This window comes from Cajanus cajan, chromosome 8 (assembly GCF_000230855.2).
Source record: "Cajanus cajan strain Asha chromosome 8, NIPB_CcT2T_4, whole genome shotgun sequence".
NCBI classification, from domain to species: Eukaryota; Viridiplantae; Streptophyta; class Magnoliopsida; order Fabales; family Fabaceae; genus Cajanus; species Cajanus cajan.
Window position 1 is genome coordinate 55,570,129 of NC_138524.1, and position 11,607 is coordinate 55,581,735.

Sequence of the window (11,607 nt, forward strand, 5' to 3'; positions counted from 1 at the left end):
GAAAGTTTCAAGGCTTTGTGAAGCATATCTCACTCAACTCAGTTCAGTGTTATGAACCTTCAAATAGTTTAAAATATAAACTTACAGAAGTTCTCAAACCAAAGTGATTTTCCTTTTCTTTCTGTCACCCATTTTACAAATGGACCTTGCAAAGGTAGAAAACAGAAGAATGGGAGACCAGGCATAGAGTGTACCATGTCACTGGTCTCACCATTTAACTGAGCCAAGAATGAATTGCCTTCAATACAGCATCTTAAGTTGGATGAGACAGCCCTTAATCTTCACCTGCAATACTTGACATAAGACTAGAGTGAAATTCAATTAAACCTTATTGCTTCATACGCACTTATAAGAAAAGAAAATAAGAGAGTAAAATGCTTTGAGCTTCCATAAATTAAAATCAACTTATGCACCTTGCTTTTGGAGAAATTAAATGAAAAATAGTTTTTATAAAACTTAAATGCATAAGTTGGTTTTATCTTTATACGCAAAGTTAAATTCAGTTTACCTTCTTTTCTTTTCTTGTAAAGATCTATTTGGATAAATTTCTCCAAAGTATTTATAGGAGAAGAAAATAGGAAATAAAAATGAAATTAGTTTCCAAGTTAAAATTAGTTTGTGTATAAGTTAAAAACAAGTTTTTGAAAAAACTAATATGAGATAACTTTTATAAATTAACTTATGCATAAGCTAAATTTACCTTATAGAGAAGCTAATTTCATTTTTCTTTCCAATTTTCTTCTCTTATAAGTACTTCTAGATAAGTTTATCTAACCAAACCCTAAGTACTTATGAAAAAAATTATCCAAATTCCAAAACACAAAAGACTATATAGTTGTTATTTTTAGTACCTAACTTTTGCTGTACGGCTGAGGGAAGTGCTCTATTTGAAAGCCCCGTTAGGGCCCCTCATTGTACCAAAGTAGTCTCCCTCCTTTTTTCCATTTGCTTGGGAATGGTATAGTGCTGTGAGTCCATTTACATTATGGTAATTATCAATATTGAAACACTGGACTCTGTGCATGTCCTGAACCGTGGACTGTGATGCACTTGATGAGCCTATATTCTCATTGTTGATGAGAAAATGTTGAGTGTTAGGTGTGTTCATTGAGGAGTTTGCACCAATATCGTTGCCTTCATCTGAAGTGGCAATGCAATCGTTATTTTCAAGCTTCTTTGTGTTAAGAAAGCGACCCCCATTGCCTCTTGCCCTTCTCATGGCATGTAGATGACGGGATTCATGAAGGTATGGCTGTAGGAAATGAATAAAACACCTATGAGGCTGTGACAATGATCAATTCTACACCAATGGTAAGAAGTGAGAGATAAAATTATATGAATACAAAACATTCAAACATACATCTTACCAACAACCAGTGTGAGACATGGTGAAACTTCAAAAATAAAAAAAGACATGGAAATTTGGGTCCAGATCCTCTAAAGTGAGCAATTCACTTTAGAGTATAAAGTAAGTACTCTTAATCTTTGATAAGAAAATCAATTTCACATGCATAACAAATCATGCATATGTTAAATATCAATGGTTGATTTTCTCATTAGCGACTGAAATTAGTCACTTCATCTTTGTTTAGTTTACAGGAGTCAAATCCTAGTAATTTGTGATTTTTCACCCACTGCATGACCATAATCATCTATTCAACTAGATTTCTTAAGAGTTTTCTACTCGGTATTTAATTTAAAACTAAGTTTAATCTAACCATTCACTGCATGTCTCCTCTTCTAACCTTAATTGTAAAACTTGAAGTCAAAAATTAAAATTTCCTTGCAAAGGTATTTTGCACATGTTAGCATGGATGGATACATTCCAGAAAGCAATTCCTGGAATTTTAGGACAATAACAATGAATTTGGATTTGAAGGTCATCTACATGACAGTTTGTCCGCTAGTGGCAAGAAGTATTACAAGAATCAGGAACTTCATAAGAATAGAGCAGAGATGTTGTAAAGGTTTGCAAGCATACACCATATGTTTTTCTCTTTCGTGTCTCCATAGAACGGGAAACCACCTACTGAAGATATAAAATTGTTGCCTAACAACTTATAATCTTTTAGCCAACATGGTTCTTGTCACCAACTACTACATAAACTTTATAGTCAAGTAAATAACATTTCGGAGTTGGGACTAGCATGATTTTCTAATAATGAAAATTCCAAAAGTATTTTGAACACACAATTTTATACAGGACTTTCTCTGAAGCATTCTCATAAATTTTCTACAAACACCATATTTTCATAGAGATATAATTGTTTATTTGACTTTTCTTTGATATGTTGTTTTCTAAGGGTTCTTATCTAACAGAAACCAAAAATATTTATGGCCTTATCACATTCAATGCTGTTCCTTTTTTATATTCTTTGCTTTCTTTGATTGTCTTTTCTTTTTCTCCCAAAAATGAATCTTTATATTTAAATCTTTATGTCATATTTTTAATTAAAAATTAACATATCATGTTCATATGTCAATACTGAAAAGATGTCAACTTGAGTTTAAATACATTGATTTGAACCCTTCTGCTTGCTGCATGACAGAGAAACAAGCAAAGCAGGAATTGAAATTAATATTCCATTGCTTTTTTCTTTTCAGTGCCACTATATCGAGACCTAATAGAGAGCAACTAAAGAAATCATGATAATAGAACTAAAATCATAGAACAACACCAGAAACTCAACATATAATCCAAGACAAAGTAAATACAATTGCCTAAATTTATATATGCTACTGAAAAGGTCAAGAGAATATATCAGTACAACAATGAAATACAACGATAAAGAAACTCTTACCATGGAAAAATAAATTTTCCTATCCAACATTAAGATTATTTTACAGTTTTTTTTTCTTCATTTGTGTTTCATTATGATTCTTTTTCAGGATAGTAGAACCCTCCCTCAGCTGTATTATCTCATTCTAAAATAAATTGAATATCAATCATACCTTTCTATTCTTAACTACTTTTTTCTCAAGCTCAGCCTTGGCTCGTGACTGTCTTCGCCTCAAAATACCATGATACTGCTTCGCATTGACATAAACAGGCTCCTCTTCCATTTCAAGTGGCAAAGGCATTCTAGCATGATGCATTCCATACAACTGAGGGTTTATCTAGCATCATACCAAAAGCTGTTAGGACTAGCAATAAAGTAGCATAGCATTTACTTGGTTCAACAAGAATAATAAAAGTCATAAAATGCCTCGAAAAAAAAAAATTAAAGGAAAAGAGAATGAATTTAAAATTCAATGCAGAAGTCTATAAAGAAAAACAAAGCCATCATAAAAGAAGTGTCACTACCATCATAAAGATTACACTCAGGCAGTGGTTACTGTTACAAGGTTGTGAAGTTTCTAGCTCTATATATTATAATAGAAAACAAAAGGAACCATAATTTACAATCAAAGACATTTCCAAGCTTATCATACTGCAAGTCTCCTCATTTACATAATCTCTACATATTTTTATATGAAAGTATATAACAAAACAATACTTAAAGGAAAAAGAAGAATGTATTCATAATCTTTTTAGATACATCAGCTATATACAAAGAGTATAAAAGAACAACTAACAGACCCAAAATTAACTATGTGCACACACATGCACAAATGTGCACATAAGAAATATAAAAAAAAATATTGAACAATTAATTATTGACTATATTTGATACATCAACATCCTGTAATACTCTAAAAAATTTCATGCTGCTTCATCAAATAAAGTATTGAAGAGACATCATCCAAAAAACCATTTTATAACATCATACCACATTACATGTCATCATGTCCCTTTAAAATAATCTTATAAAGAAATTCATAATTACTTAAGACCATACAACAATAAAAAGTATTGTAAATAAATTTTAAACTTAAATCAGATATGACACTCACTATGCATATTATAAACAATGAAAGCAAACAATTAAAAAGTTTAAAAAAAAATTATAGTATATTCATATTCAATTTATAAACATTATATAACACATAATATATTTGGTAACTCTATTTGATCATCTTCTTTTTCTAATTTGTGGTCTGTATATTTATAAAAGAATAATATGATACTCTAACAGAAAAAAAGTATAGTTCAAAACATTTAATAAATGGAACAGTCATGAAAAAAGTGCACATTAACGACCAATCATAAAAAAATATTCAAAAATATTAATTTTTTACCAAAATAATAAATAAGTATATTACATGTCCTTGCAATATTTATTTTATATCAACATTTTTCTTTTAAAAAAAATGGTTTAATTTATAGATAAGCTTATTATGCACAAATATAGACACAAAATATCCATAATAAACACCAATCAAAAGATATAAACAATTTCTCTTTTCACTGGAACATAAAAAGATCGGTTCTTGTGTACAGATTAAAAAATACCTGTTTAAATGGAAGCAATTTTCATATACACCATACAGAAAATGACTGATATCATACCATAGTTTGTTGGCCGTAAGTAGGGAAAATTTGTCCATATTGTGCATCTGAATAAGGAGATGTTAAAACCTGCATCACATAGTGAAAAAGTTATGATATTAATTTATTGCGCCCAAAGATATAAAACACAGTGGCAGATTCCACAACACTCCCCACCCCCTAACAAAAGAAAAGGTTGACATAATATGGTAGAGATTAATGGTATATTATAAACTCCCAGCAATAAATTAAAGGCTCATGGCGTGTGACAAAAGTTCTGTGCCTAAATATAAGTAATTTTAAAGGTCTTACAACTGAATGACCAACAAGTTCCATATGAGGATTTGGAGCAAGGTGCTGGTCCATGGTAAACGAGGCTGAGGACATGGAATGTTTGATGTCTTGGTACTCTTTAGTAACATCCCTACCTGAGACCAACAAAAAGCTTATCAGCAGAAATTATATTCATGCATCAAGGTTTCTTAGTTTACAAATTAGAAGTCATCATTTGAAACAAAAATTCCTTACTTTGAACACAATTAAGATCTATTTTCAATAAATTTCTTTTAAAATGTTACTTGTCACATGCATAAAGCTTCTCTTCCCTTAATTATTAGAATTACCCCAAATTTGAAAGTCATGAGAATTATTGCTAACAACAATGACAACAACAAAAGCTTTATCCCACTAAGTAAAGCCTTTGTAATTTCAAGGCTAAAAAGGGAATGCTTAATGAATTGTAGGCCAAATTGGCTAACAAAAAGTCTTTCATTTCCCCGAATCACTGAACCACCTTAAAAGAAAATATGACAAAATTAACACTTGCATGTGGGTTCATTCAAATAGTTAAAACTAAAAATAATGCAAAGAAAATTAAGAAACAAAATTACATATTATCAAACAAAAGTCTAATAAGATTCCGGCCAAAATACAGACTGACTTACCAGTTCCAAGAAGTGGTGGAGAAACCATAGGCCGCCTTTGCATATTGAAATCAACTCCACCAGCTAACTCTTCATCAGTCTCAGACCGCGTGATACCGATACCGTTCACCGTTGAACCATTCAATTGATCTGCTGAAGATGATTTAGAGACATTTTCCCCCACTCCTCGCCACCAAGGCTGATGATTAGAGTCGATAGAGGACTGAAACTGAATCTGCTCACCACGCTCTACGCGCCAATCATCAGTGTCAGGTTTCCCAGGCATTTTAGCAACACTTTTTCCTGGAACAACGCAGAGATACAACAAAATTCAAAATCACAGATTCACAAGAGCATGATCAAATTCCAAACTTTATTTGAAACAAAAAAGAAACAATACTCAGGATCAAATGAATCTCAATCTGTTAACTCCATTACAAAGCTGGAAAAGGGTAATGAAGTTCAGACTAAATTACATGCAATAAAAATGAGTCTATAAGTAAAATGAAACGAATTTAAACACTTACCCTCCACTCAAATCCCAAAAAGACTTGAGCTTGATCAAGCTCTGTGCTCTTGAGCAGGGAATTTGATTATTTATAACTACTTTGAAATGTACAAAAAAAAAAAACAAAGTGATGACAAGTGACTAGCCTTTTTCACTATCAAAAGTCAAAATTGTTTTTCTCAAGTATTCTTCCCAATGAAACACACATGCTGAAAAGAAAATTCTCATTTCTCACAAACAATAACCTTAAAGGAAGAAAGACAAACAAACACAGAAACACACTTTAAAAAGTTAAAGTCAAATTTAAATAGAAACTAGAGATACTGTGGTGTGAGAAAATAAAGCCATGAACTTCAGAAGAACTTACTAAGTAAAACTCGGTTTTTAAAATCAGAATTGCACTGAGATGAGACTCATTCTCTCTCTCTTTGTATAAGTCTGCAAGACTGCAACCTCAAGAGAGACAATGAGGCTTGATGTAGTGATGAGAATGAGAATTAACTTTTACGAATAATAAGGAAATAGAAAAAAAAATTTAGAAAATGAAAATGTAAGAAATATATTTTATTATATTTCTACTTCACGCAAAGGTCGTTGTCAATGTCTGATGTCTCCGCTTTAGAAGAAAACAAAAGAAAATAAAATAAAATATGAAACATGTATTACCTAATTACTTGAGTGTAATGTAAGAACAATGATGTTTTGACAAAAATGGCCCATTCTAACCCCTTTTCTCCATTATAGAATGTGACCTGAGGAGAAACATTGTTGAAAAGTTTATCTAACTTCATCCTTATGTTTCCTAACTCAATGTAGAATATGTGGAAATACTAATATTTTAATCTTCATGTTTCATTTTTATTAGTGTCTGAAATGAATATCAATCTTATGACATAATCTTGATAAATTAGTTTATTAAACATGTATCGATAGTATACAAAGCTTTACACATGACTAAAATGTCTTTATTTCAATCACTCATTTTTTTATTGAAGTAATTGAAGTATGAGTTACAAGAAAAAGGACAACTTTGTTTGTCTGTTTAATGCCCACTTAAACTAAGTTACTAAAATCGGAACATGAAGTTTGATATTTTTTTATATGTAAAAGTTAATAGCAATTATCTTTAGAAGTTAATAACATTTATTAACTCTAAATTTCTTATATTTTTATTAAAATTCAAAATTAAATTAAACTATTGTATCTAACAATTCTTTCTCTCAGAATTTACTTTGATGCTAAATTATTTCCATCATTACAAAGCGTGTGTAGTGTGAAAATAAAAATATTGTTTCTACAAGTACGATGCAAATAGATATAAATATTTCAATCAAAATATTTGTTAAAAAAAACAAAAAGTAAAAGTCATTCCATATAATATAATTTATATTTTCTGTAGGAAAAAGTCTTTCCGTTTACTTTGGTAATAAAATAATAACAATAATTGTTAAAAAAAAAAATAGGAAGTATTAAATTAAAAAATAAAAAAGAAAATTTTGATAACCGATGCACATGCATATATTCCACAACGTGTTGCAATCTCGGACAGGTGTAGGCTCCCGAATTCACCAAAAGAAAGAGGTGTAAGCTCCCGCCAGAAAGATCTCTACACGTTTCGTTTTGCCGCTTATAATAAATTTAATTAATAAAATTTATATTAATTTCTTTTCTTACAAATAAAAGTTTTAAATTAATATAAAAAGTCATGGACCAAAAAATTAATATAAAAAAATATACTAGTTTCTATTCCTTTTAAATTAACATAATTATTATTAATATAAAAGAATCACTTTTAATTAATCAAATGTAATAAATGTGATTTTTAATATGATTATTAAAATAATTACTAAATTATTATGAACACAAGTTTTTAGTGTAAAAAAAATTATAATGTAAGTGCATGTATTATTTACTTCTAAAATCACATAGAATTTTTAAATAAAAAAAACTGCGAGTGTAATTTAAAAAAAATAATTTCTATACATTATTATCAAAATAATTATACTTTAAAAATTAAAATTATTATTAAAATAACTATTATTTAATGAAAATAGATGTAGAAGAAACAGAATGTGGAGTATAATTAAGTAAAAGTTTAGCAGATGTGAATATTTTATGTTTAATTAATAATGAAAACATCCAGTATTATGTAAATAGTTTTTAGTAGAAAAGTATTAAAAAAGTGAATATTAAAATATAATAAATAGTTTGTGGGAAGAGTTGCATTAAAATATAATATTAATGCCAACTAACTGCAGTTGGCATAGCGGCGTGATCGATATATTTGTCGTTTCGTGCAGAAAAGCAGTGAGAGATTAAACGATGTAAAGACACGTACATGAGGCATGTACATGAGGCATGTGTTTGTTGCACGCCTCAACCCAGCTGGTGCCTGTTGAGTAAGCTGCAAAGAACACGTGGCAGCATTTCCTGCATCCTTACCCTTTTAGCCGACTCACTCTTCACTTCCACTTCCACTTTCAATATTATATTATATTAATGTGTTCATGTATGTTCATATCACACTATATCATAAATATATCAATAGATATAGTTTAGTTCAAGTTTTATATATTATTTAGTTTATTGTGAATTTTTTGATATTTTTAACTAATTATTAATTTAAAAGAATTATAATTAGGTTTTTTAGTTTTTTTTTTTAATTTGAACTATGGAAGATGATATATTGATGTAGATATAATAATAAAACATTATGCATGATAGATTAATAAAATAGTAGACAAAGCATGTACATGTCATCTTAAGTTGATGCATAAAATATAAAGACTTGTTAGATGAAGCATATCTAAGACAATGCAATGATAATCCTTTATTTAAGAAGCATTTCAAGTTTAGATGACTTCTAATGAATTTAAAGCATTCTTTAGTCAAAGCTTTAGTAAAGATATCAGCACATTGATGATCAGTATTGATAGATTTTATGTCTAAAACTCCTTTTGTACATAATCTCAAATGAAGTGATATATTATCTCAATATACTTAACTTTAGAATGTTGTATGAGATTTATAAAGATTAATAGCACTAGTATTATCATAGTATATAGGTATGTTATGCTTATGACTAAAATAGTCTTTTAATTGATAGTTCATTCATAATAGCTGTGAATAACAACTAGCTGTAGAGATATATTAAGCTTTTGCATTAAAGAGTGTGATGGAGTTTTGTTTATTGGTTGCATAAGAAATGAGACAATGGCCCAAAAAATGACATCCTCCTTGTTTTTTTCTCTCAATTCTATTGCCAGAATAATCTACTGCTAACATAGAATCTTTGTTTTTCTCAAAGAATAGTCTTAGGTTAGTAGTTTTAACAAGAAATCTAAAAATACATTTTATTTCTTTAAGATGAGACTTTGTAGGATTAGATTGAAAGTGTGCACAAAGATATACTCTATACAAGAAAAATACCCTTTTTACTTTGGAATCAAGCTTTCAAAGTTAATCCTTAATGTTTAGGATATAATTAACTTTCACATTCAAATGGATGAAAATATGATATGTTGGGTCTTCTTCCTCTCCACAATTCATAAGTAGTCTTATTCAACATAGGACTTATCAATATTTTGTTTCAGATGTAGCAAGTTGTATTTACTACTTTTTCCTATAAGCTTTTTGACAGAATTTATACAAAGAAAAGTTTTAGCCATTTCTTGTAAAGTTCAGTTCATTCTTCCGACTACCTTTTTTTTTAGGTGTACTTAATGAAAAGGAGTTGTAAAAGATACTATTCTTTTCATAAAACAATTTAAAATATGAGTTTTCAAATTTAGTTTTGTCATCACTTCTTTCGGAGAAAAAGATACACATTATAAGGGGGTTGAATAGTATATATCAAAAACTCCCGCTTTTACAATGAAGTAGTAGGGAAATGGCAAAAGTTATGACAAACGAAGTACTGGAAATCAACAGATGAAGTGGCACAAGTGTTTTATACTGGTTCGTCTCAAACACAGAGACTACATCCAGTTCTCGATCCAATTAGATTAAGTTCTACTATCTTGTACAAGATACAAGTATTCTTTCACAAGCCACTTCTAGCTCAATACCAAGTATTCTTTTAACAAGTCTCTCTACTCAACACCAAGTATTCTTTCAACAAGTCTCTTAAAGCTCAATCCCAAGTATTCTTTCAACAAGCCTCTCTAGGCTCAACACTAAGTATTCTTTTGCACAAACCTCTACAAGTTCAACCCTTACAAATAGATTTGACAAGAGTTACAATGATAGTTTTGTCTCTTCTAGACGTGATGCTATTAAACTTCAGCACAAACAGACTACAAAGAACTATTTACAAGAATTTCAATGAAAAGTTCCTTTGTAGTGCTTCAGTTCTGTAAGTTCAATATGCTTCTTAGTGATGATTTTTCTATTTACAGCTTTTTCTTTTTTAATTTGTAATGCCTTTCTCTATTTATTTTTGTTTAAAAGCTTGACCCTTATTTAGTAACTTTAGATAAGATGACCGTTATAGAAACTTTAGATTTAAACATTCAAATTTCTTCACAAGTTGCTTCGTTTATCTTCCTTGCTGATCCTAGAGATTATCGTTGATGCATTAAATGCAAGCATTAAATGCTTATCAGTGAAGTGTGTGTCTCTTATCTGATCCAGACAGCTACTTATCGTCATTTCTTTCTATTTTGAGTGTAGCAGAGTAGTGTTAGCGCAAAGCAGTTAAGGTTGACGCAAAGTAGTCTTTCCAGTGTCTTTTCCAAGAAATCCAAGATTTTCTCTTTCTTTCTTGACATAATGATTTGACATTTCTTTTCAAAAGCTTTTATTATCTTTGAGGAAGATTTTTCATTTGATTTGTTAAGGAAGAAAGAGTTAATGCTTCTTAAAAACTATTATGTTATTCTAACAAGAAATAAATGTGGCATTAATCCATATGATGCACTTCGTTTGATACACTTCGTCTTACAAACGAAATATGATATTTGCTTTGTTTGAAATAGTCTCCTGAGAAAATTTGTTTATTATCATAAAAACTCATAGTTACTTAAAGGATTCAAGATCGTCTTTTGATTCTACATACTTCCTTTTTGATCTTACAACTTTTGATAGCAGTAATGCAAAAACCTTTTTTCATTTTGAACCCTCTTATAGAATATTTTAAAAACATTGAAAGATTCGTATTTGTGGGCTATAAAATATAACCATTTGTATTTAGAATAGTCATCTATAATGAAAAATTCATTCTTTTTACCTCAGACTAAGAGTTCTAGTTGACCAAATAGATCCATATATAATAGTTCCAAAGGTCATGAAGTGGAAACGATCCTTTTAGTTTTAAAAGTGGTTTTAATTTGTTTCCCCTTCTAACAAGCTTCACAAAGAAGATGAATTTTTCAAGAGATCTCAGACAATTCTTTTACTAAACCATTCTTGATTAACTTAGAGATATGTTTTAGATTTATGTGTTTATGCTTTTTATGTTAAATCCACCTTTCATCTTCTTTGGAAACCAAACATGTTACATTTTGTTTGCCTGGATCACATAAATTAATCTCATAGATATTAATATTGCTATAGATTAATCTCATATAAATGGAAATATGATATGTTGGGTCTCCTTCCTCTCCACAATTCATAGGAAGTCTTATTCAACAATGGTTTTATCAAAATTTTGTTTTGTATGTAGCAATTTGTATTTACTACTTTTGCTAAAAAAGTGTTTTGGCAAAGAGTTTCCACAAATAAGAGTTCTGACCATTTTTTGTAAAGTT

At 29.6% G+C, this 11,607-nt stretch overlaps 1 protein-coding gene across 3 annotated transcripts; it reads right to left on the reverse strand.

The window, feature by feature from the left end:
• LOC109799211 (nuclear transcription factor Y subunit A-1) lies at nt 1-6,385 on the reverse strand. Of its 3 annotated transcripts, none has more exons than XM_020359762.3 (7): nt 6,228-6,385; nt 5,374-5,655; nt 4,742-4,857; nt 4,451-4,519; nt 2,953-3,117; nt 852-1,252; nt 1-285 (listed from the first exon to the last, which is right to left on the reverse strand). In XM_020359762.3, exons 2-6 carry the CDS (start codon nt 5,636-5,638, stop codon nt 884-886), a joined length of 984 nt encoding a protein of 327 aa, XP_020215351.2. In that variant the 5' UTR covers nt 5,639-5,655; nt 6,228-6,385; the 3' UTR covers nt 1-285; nt 852-883. The 3 variants fall into 3 exon arrangements, with proteins under 3 accessions (XP_020215351.2, XP_020215353.2, XP_020215352.2); XM_020359764.3 differs by having other exon boundaries at nt 1-293; XM_020359763.3 differs by lacking the exon at nt 6,228-6,385 and adding an exon at nt 5,880-6,121.
• Nucleotides 6,386-11,607: the final 5,222 nt, after the last annotated feature.

What these genes read in the sequence shown, in the direction of transcription:
- LOC109799211 (XM_020359762.3), bottom strand. Translation starts at nt 5,638, where the DNA reads ATGCCTGGGAAACCTGACACTGATGATTGGCGCGTAGAGCGTGGTGAG. An exon ending in TCCACCACTTCTTGGAACTG is followed by an intron (nt 4,858 to 5,373) that starts GTAAGTCAGTCT and finishes TGTTGGTCTCAG; the next exon opens with GTAGGGATGTTACTAAAGAG. An exon ending in CTTACGGCCAACAAACTATG is followed by an intron (nt 3,118 to 4,450) that starts GTATGATATCAG and finishes GTATGATGCTAG; the next exon opens with ATAAACCCTCAGTTGTATGG.